Source organism: Macaca mulatta, chromosome 4, assembly GCF_049350105.2.
Source record: "Macaca mulatta isolate MMU2019108-1 chromosome 4, T2T-MMU8v2.0, whole genome shotgun sequence".
NCBI classification, from domain to species: domain Eukaryota; kingdom Metazoa; phylum Chordata; class Mammalia; order Primates; family Cercopithecidae; genus Macaca; species Macaca mulatta.
This window is the reverse complement of record NC_133409.1, coordinates 164,904,422-164,927,281: the sequence shown is the minus strand read 5'-3', so window position 1 is coordinate 164,927,281 and position 22,860 is coordinate 164,904,422. Positions and strand designations below refer to the sequence as shown.

The window sequence follows — 22,860 nt, the reverse complement described above, 5'->3', positions numbered from 1 at the left end:
CTTTCCCGCGCCCCGCCTCTTTTCCGCCCCGCCTCAGTTCCCGCCCCCTCCCTCGGCGCCCCGTCTCCACTCCCGCCCCGTACCTCGTTGCACAGACTCCACCCCCTTCCCCAGGCGCCTGGGTTTGCGCAGCGGCGGAAATGGGCAGGGCGGAGCGAGCGCCGCGGCTAAAGCGAAGGCGGGGACCCTACCCATCCCTGGTCCCGTCGGCTCCTCCCACCCCGGGTCACGCCGTGACAGGGGCGGAAGCGGCGGCGGCGGCGGCGGCGGCCGAGAGGAGGCTGGGGCTCGCGGCGCGGCTCCTGCCGTCCTGTGCGCGCGGCGCGCGGCTCCGGAGAGGCGCCCGCAGTCCAGGGCGGCGCGCACCGCCTCGCTGGCGCTCAGAGGTGGGAGACTCCCCACTCCGGGGGCGTGCGTGGGGACCGTGGCGAATTTCGGGTGACAGCGTTGCATAAAGCAGCTTGGTTGGGGTGCAAGCCCTCCCTCTCCCCCTGTGCAGCGCCCCTCGCCGTAGTGGGAGGTGGGCGGGTGCCCCAGGGACGGATACCTCATGCCCCGGATTAAAAGAGGGTGCAGGGTGGGTAGCTGTCTGAAGAAGGGGGAATTCCCGGGCTAGAGTGTTGGGGTAGTGGGGTCGCCAGATTCGTCGCGATGTTGCCGGTCTCCTAACCCCCCTACAATGTTTCCTTTCTGTACAGCGGTGCCTTTTCCCCGAGACTCCCGGCACCTCTTCAGCGAAAAGGTGAGCCCCGGGGCAGTTGCTTCTCCGACTTCGAAAAGCTTCCGAAAGCTTCTTGGAAAGCGAGGCGGCTGCAGCTGGCACCGGGAGTTTGGGGCTCCCTCCTGGGGACTGTCAGAGCCGCGGGAGAACCCCACGGTCCTGGAGTAGGAACTCCCTCGCTCGTTCTTCCCGGCCGGTAGGGTGCGGCCCGGAGCCCACACAGCCTTGCAGGTGTTGTAGTAATCCTCTGGCACAGCCACCACGCATTGAGACTTGATGAGCATTGCCAGGTTGCTGGGGTAACTCCTCTGGGATTGGAGATTTGGAGGAGGGGTGGCCCGATTAGGGTAGCTGTTAGTCAACGGCCGGGCAGCTGACAGGTGAAAGAGGAAGGAAGAGGCCGACCCAGCTGTAGAAAGTTAGGGTTCAGTGATGTGGAAACCAGCCACATAGAGGCCCAGTCTTCCCTTGGGTGAGCCTGGAGGACTCCCCAGTCCACTCCAGTTGGGGAATCCCCCACACCACGTATACACACATAACTCAAGGCTTTGGCCAGTTTTGTTTTGTGCTTTTAAATCTATTTTAGTGGCAGAAAGGCGAGTGGGAGGGAAGGCTTCTTCAGGAGGTACATGAGAAAATTACCATCAATAATTAATTGTCTTGCAGGGAGAGTCAACAAAAGATATCTAGGCAATTGGGGATTTAATATTGAATCATTGAACTGCATGCTGAATATTGAATAATTCAATATTGAATTGTACTGGATCCCTATTTCTGAAGATTTGATTAGTGTGGGAGTAATAAGGTGCTAGTCCCCCATTTTAAGTGTCCCAAGGAAAATTTCTGTTTCTGTTGTCTCTGAAGAAGTTTCTAGTAGTTTGTCCTATTTTTAGAAGTTGTACTGACTCCACTATGAATTTGTATTTTAGATTGGTCCTTTTGATTCATATTTGTATGAATTCTGTGTGTTTCTTAAACATCTTTTTGAGGCCGGGTGCCGTGGCTCACGCCTGTAATCCCAGCACTTTGGGAGGCCGAGGTGGGCGATCAGTTGAGGTCAGGAGTACTTCAAGACCAGCCTGGCAAAGGTGGCAAAACCTGGTCTCTATTAAAAATACAAAAATTAGCCGGACGTGGTGGCACACACCTGTAATCCCAGCTACTTGGGAGGCTGAGGCAGAAGAATCCCGTGAACCTGGTGGGGTGGAGGTTGTAGTGAGCCGAGATGGCACCACTGCAGTCCAGCCTGAGCCACGGAGGAAGACTCCGTCTCAAGAAAGAAAAAAAAAAACTTTTTGAATAAGCTGCTTCAGAAAAACCTAGGAATTATAATGAAATCTACATATTGATATATCCACTTATATATTTACCAAAAAACCCCACTTTTTTCTTTTATCACATTAAAAGAAAACCAAAGCCAAATTTTAAATGCTTGAATTAAAAATTAGAAATATGTGTATAATGTTGAGCATGAAACCAATTGATTATATTTAGGTGTGTTTATTAATTTGAAAAATCAAAAAGGAAAACATTTTAATATACTAAAAAGTTTTTTCTTCATTTTAAGACCTAAGGACCCAGCAAATGGAAATATATGAATTACATTAAGTGTCAAAAATTCTTAGAATGGATTCATATAACCCTCAATTGTATAATTAAAGTTGAAAATATACTACCATAAAAACCTTCAGTCAGATTTAATAATGGCTTTTGTAGCTCATGTTTTCATTTCCTTGTTAACTATTTCTTGAATTCTTTGTTGCATTAAGTACATATTTTCTAGTATTCAGTTAGATTAAAATGTTTGATGAAATTTCAGGAAACTATACTTTCTTTTGAGAATGCACACCTTCCCAGGTGACAGGGTCAAATGTTGCATGAACCTAAGCTGATTCATTTATGTTCCTAAACCTCACATTTGACTTCAGATATTTTTGCTATAATACTTACACATGTAAGTATTTTATGTATGCTATATGTTTACAAATACTATATTATATATTTACATATGCTATATTTGTGGTTCATGTTGTGAATAATGTCAGGTATATTTTATATATAAATGAAGAGATTTGTATATTTACATATATAAGAATGCATATTTATATGTGTCTGTGGAGAGATTTGTTAGAGTGGACGGCCTGTTTAAAATAGAGTCCAAAAAGCCTTCTTTGGGTATAACAATTATAGGTAGATAGTACTTTTTCTTTTTTTGAGACGGAGTCTCGCTCTGTCGCCCAGGCTGTAGTGCAGTGGCACGATCTCAGCTCACCGCAAGCTCCGCCTCCCGGGTTCACACCATTCTCCTGTCTCAGCCTCCCGAGTACCTGGGACTACAGGCGCCCGCCACCATGCCCGGCTAATTTTTTTTTTTTTTGTATTTTTAGTAGAGATGGGGTTTCACCATGTTGGCCAGGATGGTCTTGATCTCCTAACCTCATGATCCGCCGGCCTCGGCCTCCCAAAATGCTGGGATTACAGGCGTGAGCCACCGTACTGGCCGGTAGATAGTACTTTTAACATTATTAGCATTTTCTCCAACAGCGTGATAGATGGCTGTAGAACTAAATGGCAGTTTATTTAATGCTTAAAGAACTATAATGCATTTCAGAACATGTAGGGATTATGTGTTCACAGCTAACATAATATGTATTGGTTCTGAGAAAGTGAAGATTAAGTCAAAGAAGTCCGGGCGCAGTGGCTCACACCTGTAATCCCAGCACTTTGGGAGGCCGAGGTGGGTGGATCACGAGGTCAGGAGATTGAGACCATCCTAACACAGTGAAACCCCGTCCCTACTAAAAAATACAAAAAAAATTAGCCAGGCCCATGGTGGGGGGCGCCTGTAGTCCCAGCTACTCGGGAGGCTGAGGCAGGAGAATGGCGTGAACCCGGGAGGTGGAGCTTGCAGTGAGCCGAGATCACGCCACTGCACTCCAGCCTGGGCAACAGAGCAAGACTCCGTCACAAAAAAAAAAAAAAAGTCAAAGGAAAATTATCTGTAACATTGATGTCAAGATGTCCCAGAGTCAATGTAGATGGCAAAGTGAATTTTTCCATAGGATGTTAATAATCCATGAAAAATACTCTTATGAGTGTTAATACAGCTCACAAATATGAAACAATAGGATTACAAGCTCCTTAAAGCTTTTCTCCAAGACTAAGATTATATATCTGGAATTTGTATTTTATGGTTCTACTTTTCCACTTTCAAATTCTTTATCCATTGTTATGTCCTATTTATTTTTTGTTTATCATTTTGTGTGTGCATGTGTAGTTAAATCCAATGGATCAAGAAAGGAGATGAATGATAATTATAGATTCTATATATTACTGAGTACTTAGGCTAAGCATTTTTCATTTCTTATCTAATTGAAAAAAATGCTGTTAGCTCTTAATCTTTCATAGCTGCTACACATTATTTCTCTTGTAGACTTTGGTTCTTAATATTTGTTTAACCATGCTGTTATTGGACTAGTTTGGGAAATTTTTTCCAGTAGAAGATACCAGTGCTTCTATCTAATTTAGATCTGTATATTCAGTAGTGACTAGTTGGTTTTCTTAATATTTATTTGTTGAATTGTACTAAGAAGGAATGAATGAGTTTTCTTTTATTTTTTTTTGAGATGGAGTCTTGCTCTGTTGCCCAGGCTGGAGTGCAGTGGTGCAATCTTGGCTCACTGCAACCTCCGCCTCCCTGGTTCAGGCAATTCTCCTGCCCTAGCCTCCTGAGTGGTTGGAATTACAGGCACATGCCTCCACACCTGGCTTATTTTTGTATTTTTAGTACAGATGAGATTTCACAACGTTGGTCAGACTGGTCTCGAAATCCTGACCTCATGATCCGCCTGCCTGGGCCTCCCAAAGTGCTGGGATTACAGGCGTGAACCACTGTGCCCGACCATGAGTTTTCTTTTTGAAGTATAATAAGAGATCAAAGTGCAGGAACTGCTAAGAAGACACAGTAAAATGGGGAGGAACATAGACAAAACTAGGTGGTTTTCCTCATTGAATTTTATAAACATAGTGTGATTTGTTTATTGGTCACACTACTTGGAGCTGAGGTGGGAGAATCGCTTCAGCCCAGGAGTTCTAGGCTAGCCTGGGCAACATGGCGAGACGTCTCAAAAAAAAAAAAAAAAAGAAAAAAATTGTAACTTTGTATTCAGGCAATCTAACATACATTCTTACCTACTAAAGTGTGTAATAACTTGCTCCAGACTGTTAAAAATATTTGCAGATGCTACTATTTAATGCTCTGATTTTTCTTTTGCAGATTATTTAATGTAATGGCAACCCCACGGGGGAGGACCAAGAAAAAAGCATCTTTTGATCATTCTCCGGATAGCCTTCCTTTGAGGAGCTCCGGTAGGCAGGTAGTGTTCATTTATTCATTCAACAAGCCTTTTTTGAGCATGCAGAATTACTGATTGGGACTGGAGAATTAGAGTTGAAAAGACTACTCCAGTCCTCAAATTGCTTGTATTCTAGTGGAGAAATTCTCAGTATGGTCATAACACAGTGTGATAACATGATAGAATATAGAAAATAGAAGCATTATCTGGCAGAGGGAACTGTAAGTATAAAGGTGTAGAGTGTGAATCAGCATAAGATGTTCAGAGAATCACGGCTGTGTGGTTGCTTCCAGAATGTGAGGCTGGGGCCAGATCATGGCTGGCTTGGATGTCATTCATAGGAATTTGGACTTCAGCTTGTAGTTGATTGAGTGCTATTGGAGGGTTATGTATAGGGCTTTTGGGGTAGGGCTTTTATTCTTTTAAAAGAAAAAATTGAGCAATATAATTCTCTATGATTTTTCTAGCTTTTTATTTAAATTACTGAGAGGACGCTGGGCGTGGTGGCTCATGCCTGTCCCAGGACTTTGGGAGGCCAATGCGGGTGCATCACGAGGTCAGGAGATCGAGACCATCCTGGCTAGCATGGTGAAACCCCATCTCTACTAAATATACAAAAAATTAGCTGGGTGTGGTGGCGGGCGCCTGTAGTCCCAGCTACTCGGGAGGCTGAGGCGGGAGAATGGCGTGAACCTGGGAGGCGGAGCTTGCACTGAGCAGAGATTGCGCCACTGCACTCCAGCTTGAGCGACAGAGCGAGACTCTGTCTCAAAAAAACAAAAAAACAAAAACTGAGAGGGTATAACTGCTCTATGTAAAGAAAGAAAAAAAAGTCTCAATTTGGGGAATGACTTGTTTTTTTTTTGACTCGTGTCACTTTTTTTTTTCTTTGAGACAATCTCCTCTGTCCCCCAGGCTGGAGTACAGTGACACAATCGTGTGTGCCACAATGCCTGGTTGATTTTTTTTTTTTTTATTTTTAGTAGAGACAGGGTCTCGGTATGTTGCCCAGGCTGGTCTTGGACTCCTGAGCTTAAGTGATCCACCTCAGCCACCCAGAGTGCTGGGGATTACAGGCATGAGCTACCACACCCAGCTGATGTCACTTTTTTCTAAGAAAAACTCATGTGAATTTAGTTATTTGCTTAGACATCTGTTGTTAAAATGCTAGTTCTCTATCTCTAGCAAGCTAGTAAATTACTCGCACAGTGCAGTCACCAGGAAATTGCTGTATTGTCATCCCTAACCTACTGCCAGGATGGTTTTCACCTTCATGTTTAGAACTCAGATGTGATTTCAGTAGTGAACCTTTATCCTTAGTCATTTTGCCATCATCAGTGAAATTTTAACGTCAGCTGTGACTCCCTTAGGCGAAGAAGAAAGCAACAGAGACAACGGATGAGGATGAAGATGGTGGGTCAGAGAAGAAGTACAGGAAATGTGAAAAGGCAGGCTGTACGGCAGCATGTCCTGTGTGCTTTGCAAGTGCTTCTGAAAGGTCTGTTTAGATGTGTGTCTGACCTCCCATTTCTGCTTGTGAGAAGTTCTTTGTGGAAACATCATCCTTGAAGATAGTTTTCCTAAAGATAGATACAGATACTATAAGTCATCTAATCTAATAATAGAGACATTGCCCAGACATTCTGTGCACACCACACCCTCCTCAAGGCCCTCCCTGTGTTAGCCCTAGCCTACCGGGAGAGGCCACACCCATGTCAACTTTGCAACACAGTGTCCTCAAATCCAGCCAACCATATCTACCTCACCGAGGGTTGAGGATGGGATGGTGTATGTCATGGGGAGACAGTGGAGAGAACTCATGAGCTCTCTGTAGACACCAGCATTTGTTTACTTCTCACTGTGCTTTTCTCTCTCATGTAATGTGCCGCCTCTTCCCATATGCACGTAAGGGTCTCATAGAAACTACAGCTAACTGCAGCCTTGCCATTTTTATTGTGGGGTGACACAAGTATGACCTGTTTTTTTTCTTTTTTACTTCCAGAGGAAAATCTTTAATTAAGGGTTAAGGTTCAATAAAATCTAGAAAACAAATCCTATTTGTTTTTAAACACAAAGAGGGCCAGGCATGGTGGTGCGCGCCTGTAATCCCAGTACTTTAAGAGGCTGAAATGGGCGGATCACTTGAGGTCAGGAGTTCCAGACCAGCCTGGCCAACATGGTGAAACCCCGTCTCTACTGAAAATACAAAAATTAGCTGGGTGCAGTGGCAGACGCCTGTAATCCCAGCCACTCGGGAGGCTGAGGCATGAGAATCGCTTGAACCCAGGAGGCAGAGGTTGCAGTGAGCCTGAGATCGTGCCACTGTACTCCAGCCTGGGAGACAGAGTGAGACTCCATCTCAAAATAAATAAATAAACAAAATAATAAAAATAAACACAAAGATGTGGCGGTGATCGTGTTCATAGTGGCATGATTTTTCATTCTTTTGCTATATTATCCACTGTTTGACAAGTTTTCTTTGCCAAATTGCCTGCTTGATGTTCAAATTACAGCTGACCAGATTCCCTCGCTGTTCAGTACTGGGCCCCATGTTATTCTCTCCTGTCCACATATGCAGCCAGCAGCAAGCACAGTGGTATCTGCCCTTATGTGTCATAAAACCCTATCGTTGCCCCACGGAGTCTTCTTAAGACTGCTAAACCCCAGGCAGTCGGCTAGCTTAGGTCCCATGGTCTAAGTCCCTGCATCCTCCCTGTGTGTTATTATCTGCTAGTAATCCATTCCTGTTTCCCCTGTCATTAGGGAGCTAAGTGGAGGTAGCGCAAAATGGGTTCATAGATGGTGCTTGCAAGATGGTTTTTTTAAAAATGGGAGGAGAAATGTTTATTCATTCCCAAAGCTATATGTTTTTCACTATTTTCAGATGTGCCAAAAATGGCTACACCTCCCGATGGTATCACCTCTCCTGTGGGGAACATTTCTGTAATGAATGCTTTGACCATTACTACAGAAGGTATGTTCACTAACTGTGTGAGATTTCCGTGGAGAAGGGGACCGTGGCAGGGGCAGTGCGTGTTGTCAGCTGATTAAAGCTTAGTCTCCAGGCTTACTGAATTATTCAGCTCTTTCAGCTGTGCCTGCGATGAATGTAACTTGGACAAGAACTTTGAAGTTGTAGTTTGTGTGTGTGCATGTTTATGTGTGTGTACACTCAGGGATCAAAAAATACTTGCCATGAAGTAGATATTTTTTTTATTTTTTTATTTTTTGAGGCAAAAGTCTTGCCCAGGCTGGAGTGTAGAGATATAATTTCAGCTCACTGCAATCTCCGACTCCTGGGTTCTTTAGTAGAGACGGGGTCTCACCTTGTTGGCCAGGCTGGTCTCGAACTCCTGGGCTCAAATGAACTGCCTCGGTCTTCTGAAGTGCTGGTGTTACAGGCGTGAGCCACTGCATGCAGCGAAACAGTTATTTCTTTAGTCTGCAAGTTCTGGAACGTCTAGGAGATGTTGATTCTATTTTATTGTTTTCAATTTCATTCATTTGTGCTCTAATTTTTTTTATTGTGTTTGCTTTAGGTTTGATTTTTTCTTATTTAGTTTCGTAAGCTAGTAGCTGAAATTATTTATTTTTAGATCTTTCTTCTTTTCCAATAAATACATTTTTTAAATGCTATAAATTCCCCTGCAAGTAGGTTGTGATATTTCACAACTTTTGACAACTTTTATTTTCATTTAGTTCAAAATCTTTTTAAATTTCTCTTGAGTTTTCCTTTTTGATCAATAGGTTATTTAGAAGTAAATTGTTTAATTTCCAAATATTTGGGACACTTGCAGCAGTTTTCTGTTACTGCTTTCTAGTTTAGTTCAGTAATGGTCTGAGAATATACTTTGTATGATTTCTGCATTTTAAATTTGTCAAAGTTTGCTTTATGGCCCATAATGCAGTGTATCTTGGTAAATGTCCCACGTGCAGTGGAGAAAAGTGTGTATTTTACCATTGTCAGGTGGGTCTATCAGTGTCAGCTAGACCAAGTTGGTTGGTAGTGCAGTTCAGGTCATATATATACACACAAACACACACACATCTTTCTGATTTACTCCTACCTGATCTTTCAATTACTAAGAAAAGTGTCTTAAAGTCTGCAGTTATAATTGTCTCTTAACATTTCCAACTATAATGCAGATATGTCTATTTTTCCTTTCAGTTCTATACATTTTTACCTCATGTATTTTTTTCTTGAGATGGAGTCTCGCTCTGTTGCCCAGGCTGGAGTGCAGTGGTGCGATCTTTTTTTTTTTTTTTTTTTTTTTTTGAGACGGAGTCTCGCTCTGCCGCCCAGGCTGGAGTGCAGTGGCCGGATCTCAGCTCACTGCAAGCTCCGCCTCCCGGGTTCACGCCATTCTCCTGCCTCAGCCTCCCGAGTAGTTGGGACTACAGGCGCCCGCCACTGCGCCCGGCTAGTTTTTTGTATTTTTTAGTAGAGACGGGGTTTCACCGTGTTAGCCAGGATGGTCTCGATCTCCTGACCTCGTGATCCGCCCGTCTCGGCCTCCCAAAGTGCTGGGATTACAGGCTTGAGCCACCGCGCCCGGCCTAGTGGTGCGATCTTGACTCACCATAACTTCTACCTCCTGAGTTCAAGCCATTCTTCTGCCTCAGCCTCTCAAGTAACTGGGATTACAGGCATATGCCGCTGCACCTGGCTAGTTTTTGCATTGTTAGTAGGGACGGGATTTCATCATGTTGACATAGCTGGTCTCGAATTCCTGACCTTGGGTGATCTGCCTGCCTCAGCCTCCCAAAGTGCTGGGATTATAGGCTGGAGCCACCATGCCCGGCTGTCATGTATTTTTAAACTCTGTTGTTGACATTGTACTTCTAACATTGTGGATTCTCTCAAAATTAACCCCTTTATGTAATATCCCTTGTTTTCTTATCCCTGATAATATTCATTATTCACATTAATGTGGCTGCCTCAGCTTTTTAAATGTTAGCATGATACACCTTTCTTTGTTTCTTTACTTTTTACCTTTCTGAGTCTTTGTATTTCAAGTAGATTTCTTTTCTTTTCTTTTGAGACAGGGTCTTGCTCTGTTGCCCAGGCTGGAGTGCAGTGGCGTGATCTTGGCTCACTGCAACCTATGCCTCCTGGGTTCCAGTGATTCTCGTGCCTCAGTCTCCCGAGTAGCTGGGATTACAGGTGTGCGCCACCATGCCTAGCTAATTTTTGTATTTTTAGTAGAGACTGGATTTCCCCATGTTGGCCAGGCTGGTCTCAAACTCCTGGCCTCATGTTATCCTCCTACCTTGTCCTCCCAAAGTGCTGGGATTACAGGTCTGAGTCGCCATGCCCAGCCTAGAGATTTCTCGTTTACACATACAGTTTTTTGTAATCCCACTGACAATCTGTCTTTTAATCTGTGTGTTTATGCTATTCATGTTTTAAGTGATTGTTGATATAACTGGATTAAAATATCTTGCTAGCTGTTTTCCATATGGTGCATTTTATTCTTTTTCCCCTTGCTCTGCCTTCTCTGATATTTTTTTTTTTTTTTTTTTGAGACAGACTCTCGCTCTCTCCCCCAGGCTGGAGTGCAGAGGCGCAGTCTCGACTCACTGCAAGCTCTGCCTCCCGAGTTCACGCCATTCTGCCTCAGCCTCCCAAGTAGCTGGGACTACAGGCGCCCACCACACCTGGCTAATTTTTTGTATTTTTAGTAGAGTTGGGGTTTCACCATGTTAGCCAGGATGGTGTCTATCTCCTGGCTTCATGATCCGCCCACCTTGGCCTCCCAAAGTGCTGGGATTACAGGCGTGAGTCACCGTGCCTGGCTGCCTTCTGTGATTTTAACTGAGCATTTTTATGATTGTATTGTATTTCATCTACTGATGTAATTTTTAATGACTGCCCTAGGATTTACTACACACATTAAAAAATATTCTAGGCCAGGCGGAGTTGTTCACACCTATAATCCCAGCACTTTGGAAGGTTGAGGCGGGCAGACAACTTGAGTTTAGGAGTTCGGGACCAGCCTGGCCAACATGACAAAACCCCGTCTCTACTAAAAGTACAAGTTAGCCAGGCATGGTGGCAGGCGCCTGTAATCCCAGCTACTTGGGAAGTTGAGGAACAAGAATTCCTTGAACCCGGCCGGGCGCGGTGGCTCAAGCCTGTAATCCCAGCACTTTGGGAGGCCGAGACGGGCGGATCACGAGGTCAGGAGATCGAGACCATCCTGGTTAACACGGTGAAACCCCGTCTCTACTAAAAAATACAAAAAACTAGCCGGCCGAGGTGGCGGACGCCTGTAGTCCCAGCTACTCAGGAGGCTGAGGCAGGAGAATGGCGTGAACCCGGGAGGCGGAGCTTGCAGTGAGCTGAGATCCGGCCACTGCACTCCAGCCTGGGTGACAGCGCGAGACTCCGTCTCAAAAAAAAAAAAAAAAAAAAAAGAATTCCTTGAACCCAAGAAGTGGAGGTTGCAGTGAGCCAAGATTGTGCCATTGCACTGCAGCCTGGGTGACAGAGCAAGACTCCATCTCAAAAAATAAAATAAAATAAAATAAAAATATATAAGTATTCTGAGCCAGTTCCAGCTGCTTGGGAGCCTGAGGCAGAAGGATCGCTTGAGCTTAGGAGTTCGAGGTTGCAGTGCACCGTGATTCATGATTGCATCTGTGAACAGTCACTGTACTCCAGCCTGAGCAACATAGCAACACCGTGTATCAAGGGGAAAAAAAATAAAAAAATTTAATTTCCCTTTCAAATAATATTATGCCTTTCTTAGTTTTAGATACTAAAACTGACAAGAATATACCCCTTCTGACAGCCTGTTTTATAGGTGCCATAATAACTTCTTCTACTTTTATAACAAGGCTAGTTAAGTTTGTTACGTAAGATTTACTAACCTGCTTCTTGTTTTGAAAAACCTGATTGCTTGTAGCTCGATATATTAATTTTTCTTGTTTTCCAGCCACAAGGATGGATATGACAAATATACTACATGGAAAAAAATATGGACTAGCAATGGCAAAACTGAACCTAGTCCCAAAGCTTTCATGGCAGACCAGCAACTCCCCTACTGGGTAAGGAGAATGGTGCTCTCCATCTGTGAAGTATTTGTGGAGCCAAATGCAAGAGGAATGGATGAAAATGCTATATTTAGGAAATCTCTTGTTACAGTTGTTCTTTCTATGTCTATTAAAGCAAATATTTTTTATTTTTATAGAAAGCTCAGATATTTCAACATAGTATGAAAGAGGAAACTAGGCTGGGTGTGGAGGCTCATACTTGTAATCCTAGCCCTTTGGTAGGCTGAGGTGGGAAGGTTGCTTTGTGCCCAGCCTGGGCAAAGTGAGACCCTATCTTTACAAAAAAATTTTTTTTTCAAGTCGCCAGGAGTGGTGGCAGGTGTCTGTAGTCCTGTCTATTCAGCAGGTCAAGGTGGGGTAATTGCTTGAGCTCAGGAGTTCAAGGCTGTGGTGAGCTGTGATTACACCACTACACTCCAGCCTGGGTGACAGAGTGAGAGGCTGTCTCAAAAAAAAAAAAAAGGAAAAAAAATTGTTTTGAAAAAGAAAAAACTAAAGGCTCACCACCAGCTGGCTGAGCTTGGTACATAGCTTTTTAATCCTTTTTTTTCTTTTCATATTTTTGTCTGTTTAAACACAATTTCATGCTTTATATACATGTACTGATTAGGTTTAACATCAGGCTTCAGATACTATTTTTGTAATATTTAGCTTTTTAAAAATTAATTTGGGCCAGGGCTGTGGCTCACACCTGTAATCCCAGCACTTTGGGAGGCTGAAGTGAGCAGATCACAAGGTCAAGAGAGCAAGACCATCCTGGCCAACATGGGGAAATCCTGTCTCTACTAAAAATATCCAAAAATTAGCCAGGCATGGTGGCACGCGCCTGTAATCCCAGGTACTCGGGAGGCTGAGGCAGGTGAATTGCTTGAACCTGGGAGGCGGAGGTTGCAGTGAGCCGAGATCGTGCCATTGCACTCCAGCCTGGTGACAGAGTGAGACTCTGTCTCAAAAAAAGAAGAAAATTAATTTGACTTCGTATTCTTTTTTCATTTAGTCATTCTTTGAAAATATATTTTCATTATTACATAATATTGTTGAAATATACCACCATTTAATAAATGATTCGCTATTTTTTTTTTTTTCCTGAGACAGGGTCTCACTCTGTTGCCCAGGCTGGAGTGCAGTGGCACAATCTTAGCTCACTACAACCTCCACCTCCCGGGCTCAAGAGATCCTCCCACCTCAGCCTCCCTAGTAGCTGGGACTCTCTGCACACGCTACCACGCCTAGCTGACTTTTGTATGTTTTGTAGAGATATCATTTCACCATGTTGCCCAGGCTGGTCTTGAATTCCTAGACTTAAGTGATCCACCTGCCTCAGCCTCCCACAGTGCTGGGATTACAGGCATGAGCCACCACTCCCAGTTTTTTTTTTAAAGATGGGGTCTTGCTCTGTCACTCAGGCTAGAGTGCAGTTGTGGGATTATGACTCATTGCAGCCTCAGTCTCCCAGACTCCAGTGATCCTCCCACCTCAGCCTCCAGGGCAGCTGGGACTACAGAGTGCACCACCATGCCCAGCTAATTTTTTAACTCTTTATAGAGACAGGGCTCGATATCTTGCCCAGGCTGGTCTCTAATTACTGGATTCAAGCAATCCTCCCACTTCAGCCTCTCAAAGTGTTAGGATTACAGACGTGAGCCCCTGTACCCGGCCAGTTTGCTAATTAAAAAAATATTAGTAATGCTGAGCTTTGTGCATGCTTAAAGATTTTTTTCATTGAAGTAAAATTCGTATAACATAAAATTAACCATTTTAAAGTGTGCAGTTCAGTGGCACTTAGTATATTCAAAATGTTATGCAATTACCACCCCTATCTAATTCCAAAGTATTTTCATCACCCACAAGGGAAGCCCTAATTCTTGCTACCCCCAGTTCCTGGTAACCACTAATTTGCTTTCTGTGTTTATGGATTTATCTATTTTGGATGTTTCATATGAATGGGATCGTGCAACATGTGACTTTTTGTATCTGAACTTTTTCACCTAACGTAATGTTTTTGAGGTTCATATCCATTGTAGGATGTGTCAGTACTTCGTTCTTTTTTATGGGTGAATAATATTCCATCGAATGGATATGCCACAGTTTTTTTAAGCATTCATCTATTGATGGACATCTAGATCATTTCAAGCATTTAGCAATTGTGAATAGTGCTGCAGTGAACATTCTTTTACAAGTATTTGTTTGAATACCTGCTTGCAATTCTTGGGCATGTACCTAGAAATATAATTGCTAAATCATATTTGTTAATTATATGTTTAACTTCTTGAGGGACCTCAAACTCTTTTCCACAGTTGTTCTACTGTTTTTCATTCCTGTCTGTAGTGTATGAGGGTTCTGATTTCTCCACGGGTTTGAAGTGGTATCTCATAGTGGTTTTAATTTGTGTTTCCCTAATGACTAATGCAACCTTTCATGTGCTTGTTGTCCATTTGTATATCTTTGGAGAAATATGTTATCCTTTGCCCATTTTTGTTTTGTTGTCTTTGAGATGGAGTCTCGCTCTGTCGCCCAGACTGGAGTGCAGTGGTGTGATCTTGGCTCACTGCAACCTCTGCCTTCTGGGTTCAAGCCATTCTCCTGCCTCTGCCACCTGAGTAGCTGGGATTATAGGTGCACGCCACCACCGTGGGCTAATTTTTGTATTTTTAGTAGAGACGGAGTTTCACCATGTTGGCCAGGCTGGTCTTGAACTCCTGACATCAGGTGATCTGCCCGCCTCGGCCTCCCAAAGTGCTGGGATTACAGATGTGAGCCACTTCGCCTGGTCTTCCTTTGCCCTTTTTAAGTTGTTTGTCTTTTTGTAGTTGAGTTGTAAGAATTATATATAATTTTATTTGTTTTTTTTTGAGACAGTTTTGCTCTTGTCACCCAGGCTGCAGTGCAATGGTGCCATCTTCGGCACACTGCAGCCTTCGCCTTCCGGGTTCAGGCGATTCTTCTGCCTCAGCCTCCCGAGTAGCTGGGATTACAGGCGCCCACCACCACGCCCGGCTAATTTTAGTAGAGATGGGGTTTTTGCCATGTTGGCCAGGCAGGTCTCAAACTCCTGACCTCAGGTGATCTGCCTGCCTCAGCTTCCCAAATTTCTGGGATTACAGGTGTGAGCCCCGTGCCTGGCCTTTTTATGTATTTTGGATACTAAACCCTTATTAGAGCTATGATTTGCAAGTATTTTTTCCTATAGGTTGTTGTCTTCTTTGGTAGAGCCCATTGGTGCCCAAAGGTTTTTAATTTTAAGGAAGTTCAATTTATCTGTGTTTTTGTTTTGTTGCTTTTGGTGTTATCACTTAGAATTCATTGCCAAATTCGAGGTCATAAAGGTTGACTTTGTTTTCTAAGAGTTCTGTTGTTTGAGTGCTTATGTTTAGGTATTTTATCAATTTCAAATTAATATTTGTGTGTAAAGTAGGGTGTCTAACGTCGTTCTTTGGCATATGGATATCTGCCCACTTTTAAAAAATAAACTTTATTTTGGAATCATCTTTTTAAAATTATTTATTTATTTGTTTATTTTGCGATGGAGTCTTGCTCTGTTGCCCAGGCTGGGGTGCAGTGGTACGATCTCAGCTTACTGCAACCTCCACCTCCCAGATTCAAGCGATTCTCCTGCCTCAGCCTCCCGAGTAGCTGGGATTATAGGCATGCACCCCCATGCCCAGCTAATTTTTGTTATATTTTTAGTAGAGATGGGGTTTCACCATGTTGGCCGGGCTGGTCTTGAACTCCTGACCTCAGGTGATCCACCTGCCTTGGCCTCCCAAAGTACAGGCGTGAGACACTGCACCAAGCCTGGTATCATTTTAAATTTGCGGAGTTGCTAAGATAGTACAGAGAGTTTCCATATATCCTTCATACAGCTTCCCTTAACGTTGTTGTCTTACATACCATGATTATTTGTCAAAGTAAGAAATTAACTTTGGCATAGTACTAATAACTGTAGATTGTATTTGGATTTCATCAGTTTCTTCACTAATGTTCTAGGATCCAACGCAGCATACCACATTGCATTTAGTGTGCATACTTGTTGACTAACTGAAAGTAAATTTCAGTTTATTTTATGCTTTTTTTTTTTTTTTGAGACAGAATCTCAGTCTGTTGCCCAGGCTGGAGCACAGTGGTGTAATCTCAGCTCACTGCAGCCTTGACCTCCCCAGGCTCAAGCCATCCTCTTACCTCAGTCTCCTGAGTAGCTGGGACTACAGGCATGAACCACCATACCCATCTACTTTTGTGTTTTTTGTAGAGACGGGGTGTCACTATGTTGCCCAGGCTAGTCTGGAACTTCTGGGCTTAAGCAGTCTGCCCGCCTCAGCCTTCTAAAGTGCTGAGATTACAGGTGTGAGCCACCATGCCTGGCCCTGATTGTTTCTTTAGGTTAGAGCCGGAAAACCTTTTTTTTTTTTTTTGAGATGAGTCTCACTCTGTCGCCCAGGCTGGAGTGTAATAGTGCGATTTTGGCTCATTGCAGGCTCCGCCTCCTGGGTTCATGCCATTCTCCTGTCTCAGCCTCCTGAGTAGCTGGGACTACAGGCGCTCGCCACCACGCCCAGCTAACTTTTTGTATTTTTAGTAGAGATAGGGTTTCACCGTGTTAGCCAGGATGGTCTGGATCTCCTGACTTTGTGATCTGCCCGCCTTGGCCTCCCAAAGTGCTGAGATTACAGGCATGAGCCACTGCGCCCGGCCTAGAAAACCTTTCTGACAAGACTCAGATCCCCTTGGCACTTTTCCTCACCCTGAGAAAGTGTTAAAGCGGAAATTATCCTAATGAGGTGAAAGTGGATTATATGGATGGTGGTGATGCAAGGAGGAGAAAAAATACTTAGGATTGCTAACAGGTTGGAGAAGATGGCCAGGTGGTGGAGAATAGAAATGGTAACTGAAGATTAGCTCACTTGTTCATCTTGACTTGATACTTCCCATCTAGGTTCAGTGTACAAAACCTGAGTGTAGAAAATGGAGGCAGCTTACCAAGGAAATCCAGCTCACTCCACAGATAGCCAAGACTTATCGATGTGGTATGAAACCAAATACTGCTATTAAGGTATGTTCTCTATCTTTTTGCTTTTGAATTAATTGATACATTAATGTAGTCAGCAAATAGTAATGGTGTATGTTTTTCATGTATTGTGTTGATCATTCTATCAAGGTTGTATTTGCATGCATGTAATAGAATCCCAAGTATAATGGCTTAACCAATTAAGGATTTTACTTTTCCGTCATTATAAGCAGTTAAGACAGGCTGTCCAGGGTTGGTTTTGTTGCCCAAGGAAATCTCTTTGTAGTTTCCACTCCAGGCACCTGTAGTCTAACTTCCATCCTCAAGGCCACAAGGTAGTTGCTACACCACCAGTCATGTGTCCAAAGTCTAAGCAGAAAAGGGTGGAACAGTCAAAGGGTAAGAGGGTTGTATCAGCTGAGCCTGTCCCTCTTTTATTGGGGGAAACAGGAACTTTCCTGAAAGTTCCATCAGTAGATTTCTATTTATATCTCATTGGCCAGAACAGGATCATGCAGGTACTCTAGTTTTAATTTTTTTGTTAGGTTTGGTTTGTTTTGTTTTTATATAATGATGTTGATACCATAAATGCAGCTTCCCTAACTACAGTGAGGACAGAGGAAGAAAATATTTTACAACTGAGCATGTTGCAACAGTAAACAAAACCGGATCCTATTAGTGAGGAAGAAAAGATTAACTGGGCCGGGCGCGGTGGCTCAAGCCTGTAATCTCAGCACTTTGGGAGGCCGAGACGGGCGGATCATGAGGTCAGGAGATCGAGACCATCCTGGCTAACCCGGTGAAACTCCGTCTCTACTAAAAAATACAAAAAACTAGCCGGGCGAGGTGGCGGGCGCCTGTAGTCCCAGCTACTCGGGAGGCTGAGGCAGGAGAATGGCGTGAACCCGGGAGGCGGAGCTTGCAGTGAGCTGAGATCCGGCCACTGCACTCCAGCCTGGGCGACAGAGCGCGACTCCGTCTCAAAAAAAAAAAAAAAAAAAAAAGACAAGATTAACTGATATGCTTGGCAGTTAGGAATCGGCCATCGTTGTTATAATTTGCCTTTTTTGAAATTTGGCAATTACTTACTGTTTAAAAACTTAGTGCCTAGTGCGTTAAAGGTGTTAATCTACGTAAATGCCACTGGTACCTGCAGTACGTTAAAGAATATTAGGAATCGTTTTAATCTCGGAAGTAAAATACTTTGTTTCTAGAAATTGAGATAAAATTAACATATTATAAAATTCACCCTTTTAAAGCATACAATTGAGTGGTTTGTGGTGCAGGTTGAGCACCCTAGTCTGAAAATCTGAAATGCTCCAAAATCTGAAACTTTTTGACCACTGAGATGATGCTCAGAGGTTCTGCTCAAAGGAAATGTTCATTGGAGCATTTCAGATTTTCAGATTAGGGATGTCCAACTGGTAAGTATGTTGCAAACATTCCAAAATCCAAAACGCTTCTGGTCCCAAGCATTTCAAATAAGAGAAATTCAACCTGGGATTCAAAATATAAACATCATATTTTTATAATGCCTGGGATTCAGTAAAAGCCTGGGATTCAAAATGTAAACATATTATATTTTATTATATTTAATAATAAACTATACAGTTTATTTTCTGTGCCTGGAGTATTTGTTTCTTATTAATAAAAATATATTAGGAGTGGCTGGGTGTGGTGGCTCATGCCTGAAATCCCAGCACTTTGGTAGTCCGAGGCAGGCGGATCACCTGAGGTCAGGAGTTCGAGACCAGCCTGGCCAACATGTTGAAACCCTATCTCTAGTAAAAATACAAAACTTAGCTGCGTGTGGTGGCATGTGCCTGTAATCTCAGCTACTCGGGAGGCTAAGGTAGGAGAATCACTTGAACCCTGGAGGCAGAGGTTGCAGTGAGCTGAGATTATGCCATTGCACTCTAGCCTTGGCCACAAGAGTGAAACTCCATTAAAAAAAAAAAAAAAGAAAAAAGGAGGGTAATCAGTGAATTATATCATAAATTTATGTTTAATGTTTGCAAAACTACCAAATGTCTTTCATGGTTGTACCATACTACAACATTTTGTAGTGTTACATGTATATACACATACATACACACACCCCACAGTTTCTTCATCCACTCGTTGATTGATGGGCATTTGGGTGGGTTCCACAATTTTGCAATTGTGAACTGTGCTACTATAAACATGCGTGTGGAAGTATGTTTTTTGTATAATGACTTCTTTTCCTCTGGATAGATACCCAGTAGTGAGATTGCTGGATCAAATGGTAGTTCTATATTTAGTTCTTTAAGGAATCTCCACACTGTTTTCCATAGTGGCCATACTAGTTTACATTCCCACCAGCAGTATAGAAGTGTTCCCTGATCACTGCATCCATGCCAACATCTACTGTGTTTTGATTTTTTGATTATGGCCATTCTTCCGGGAGTAAGGGGCTATCACATTGTGTTTTGATTTGCATTTCCCCAGTCATTAGTGATGTTGAGAATTTTTTCATATGTTTGTTGGCCATTTGTATATCTTCTTTGAGAATTGTCTATTCATGTCCTTAGCCCACTTTTGATGGGACTGTTTGTTTGTTTCTTAATGATTTGTTTGAGTTCATTGTAGATTCTGGGTATTAGTCCATTGTCAGATGTATAGGCTATGAAGATTTTCTCCCACTCTCTGGGTTGTCTGTTTACTCTGCTGACTGCTTCTTTTGCCTTGCAAAAGCTCTTTAAAGTCCCAGTTATTTATCTTTGTTTTTATTGTATTTGTATTTGGGTTCTTGGTCATGAAATCCTTGCCTAAGCCAGTGTCTAGAAAGGTTTTTCCAGTATTGTCTTCTAGAATTTTTGCAGTTTCAGGCTCTAGATTTAAGTCCTTAATCCATCTTGAGTTGATTTTTGCATAAGGTGAGATATGAGGATCCAGTTTCATTCTCCTAAATGTGGCTAGCCAATTATCCCAGCACCATTTGTTGAAAAGAGTGTCTTTTCCCCACTTTGTTGTTTGCTTTGTTGAAGATCAGTTGCCTCTAAGTATTTGGGTTTATTTCTGGGTTCTCTGTCTTGTTTAACTGGTCTGTGTGCCTATTTTTATACCAGTACCATGCTGTTTTGGTGACTATGGCCTTATAGTGTAGTTTGAAATCAGGTAGTGCGATGCCTCCGAATTTGTTCTTTTGCTTTGTCTTGCTTTGGTTATGCGGGCTCTTTTTTGGTTCCATATGAGTTTTAGAATTTTTTCTAATTCTGTAATGAATGATAGTAGTATTTTGATGGGGATCACTTTTAATTTTTAGATTGCTTTTGGCAATATGGTCATTTTTACAACATTGATTCTACCCATTCATGAGCATGGGATGTATTTCCATTTGTTTGTATCATCTGTGATTTCTTCCAGCAGTGTTTTGTAGTTTTCTTTGTAGAGGTCTTTCGACTCCTTGGTTAGGTTTATTCCTAAGTATTTTATTTTATTTTGCAGCTATTGGTAAAGGGGTTGAGTTCTTGATTTGACTCTCTGCTTGGTTGCTATTGGTGTATAGAAGAGCTACTGATTTGTGTATGTTAATCTTGTATCTGGAAACGTTGCTGACTTCTTTTATCAGTTCTAGGAGCCTTCTGGAAGAGTCCTTAGGGTTTTCGGGGTAAACGATCATATTGTCAGCAAACAGTGACAGTTTGACTTCCTCTTTATCGATTTGGATGCCCTTTATCTCTTTCTCTTGTCCGATTGCTCTGGCCAGGACTTCCAGTACTATGTTGAAGAGGAGTGGTGAGAGTGGGCATTCTTGTTTTGTTCCAGTTCTCAGAGGGAATGCTTTCAACTCTTCCCCATTCAGTATTATGTTGGCTGTGGGTTTGTCATAGATGGCTTTTATTACATTGAAGTATGTCCCTTGTGTGCTGATTTTGCTGAGAGTTTTAATCATAAAAGGATGCTGGATTTTGTCCAGTGCTTTTTCTGCATCTATTGAGATGATCATGTGATTTTTGTTTTTAATTATGTGGTATATCACATTTATTGACTTGCATATGTTAAACCATCCCTGCATCTCTGGTATGAAACCCACTTGATCATGGTGGATTATCTTTTTGATATGTTGTTGGATCCGGTTAGCTAGTATGTTATTAAGCGTCTACGTTAGCTAGTATTTTGTTAGTGTCTGTGTTCATCAGGAATATTGGTCTGTAGTTTTCGTTTTTGGTTATGTCCTTTCCTGGTTTTGGTATTAGGGTGATGCTGGCTTCATAAAATGAATTAGGGAGGGTTCCTTCTTTCTCTATCTTGTGGAATATTGTCAAAAGGATTGGTACCAATTCTTCTTCAAATGTCTGGTAGAATTCTGCTGTGAATCCATCTGGTCCTGGACTTTTTTTTGTTGGTAATCTTTTAATTACCATTTCAATCTTGCTGCTTGTTGTAGGTCTGTTCAGGGTATCTAATTCCTCCTGATTTAAGCTAGGAGGGTTGTATTTTTTCCAGAAATTTGTCCATGTCTTCTAGGTTTTCTAGATTACGTGCGTAAAGGTGTTCATAGTAGCCTTGAATGATCTTTTGTATTTCAGTGGTGTCAATTGTAATATCTTTTTTTTTCCATAATGAAGTTATTTGGATTTTCTCTCTTCTTTTCTTCGTTAATCTTGCTAATTGTCTATCAACTTTATTTATCTTTTCAAAGAACCAGCTTTTTGTTTCATTTACCTTTTGTATATTTTTTTTGTTTCAATTTCATTTAGTTCTGCTTTGATCTTGGTTATTTCCTTTCTTCTGCTGGGCTTGGGTTTGGTTTATTTTATTTTTAATTTTTAAAATTTTCTGTAGTGTCAGGGTCTTGCTGTATTGCCCAGGCTGGTCTTGAACTCTTGGCCTGAAGTGATCCTCCCTTCCCAGCCTCCCAAAGTGCTGGGATTACAGGCGTGAGCCACCGCACCTGGCACCACACCTGTTTTGTAAATACGGTTTTAATTGGGACATAGCCATGCTCATTCCTGCTCCTGGCACCATACCTGTTTTGTAAATAAAGTTTTAATTGGGACATAGCCATGCTCATTGTTATGTATTGGCTGCTTTCATGCTACAATGACAGTATTTGCGACAGAGCCCAGAATATTTATTATCTGGTCCTTTACAGAAAATGTTTCCTGACCCCTTTTCTGACCCATGGGCATGGTATTTGTCTCCATCTTTTAAAGGTTAATGTCTTCCAACAGTGTTTTCTAATATTCACTGAGGATATCTTTTATGCCTTTGTTCAGTTTATTTCTAGATACTTATTTTTTTTTCCCGTAGTTGTAGATAAAATTGATTGATTTTTTTGTTTTGGACGGAGTCTCACTCTGTTGTCCGGGCTGAAGTGCAGTGGCACCGTATTGGCTCACTGCAACCACTGTCTCCTGGGTTTAAGCAATTCTTCTGCCTCAGCCTCCCGAGTAGCTGGGATTACAGGCACCCACCACCATGCCCAGATAATTTTTTTATATTTTTAGTAGAGACGGGGTTTCACTGTGTTGGCCAGGCTGGTCTCGAACTCCTGACCTCAGGTGATCTGCCTGCCTTGGTCTTCCAAAGTGCTGGGATTACAGGCATGAGCCACCGCGCCTGGCCTATTTTTTTATTATTTATTTATTTTTTGAAACGGAGTCTTGCTTTGTCGCCAGGCTGGAGTGCAATGGCACGATCTTGGCTCACTGCAACCTCCGCCTCCCAGGTTCAAGTAATTCTCCTGCCTCAGCCTC

At 42.7% G+C, this 22,860-nt stretch overlaps 1 protein-coding gene across 2 annotated transcripts in view; it reads left to right on the top strand.

Annotated features, from left to right (window-relative positions):
* Positions 1-68: 68 nt before the first annotated feature.
* Positions 69-22,860, top strand: part of KDM1B (lysine demethylase 1B) — a 68,750-nt gene continuing 45,958 nt past the window's right edge. For both annotated transcript variants that reach the window (XM_078000919.1, XM_028847814.2), the window contains exons 1-7: positions 69-386; positions 699-742; positions 4,998-5,097; positions 6,447-6,574; positions 7,961-8,050; positions 12,015-12,126; positions 17,066-17,182. In XM_078000919.1, coding sequence (XP_077857045.1) covers positions 141-386; positions 699-742; positions 4,998-5,097; positions 6,447-6,574; positions 7,961-8,050; positions 12,015-12,126; positions 17,066-17,182 — 837 coding nt within the window. In that variant the 5' untranslated portion in view covers positions 69-140. The remainder of the gene's footprint in view (positions 387-698; positions 743-4,997; positions 5,098-6,446; positions 6,575-7,960; positions 8,051-12,014; positions 12,127-17,065; positions 17,183-22,860) is intronic.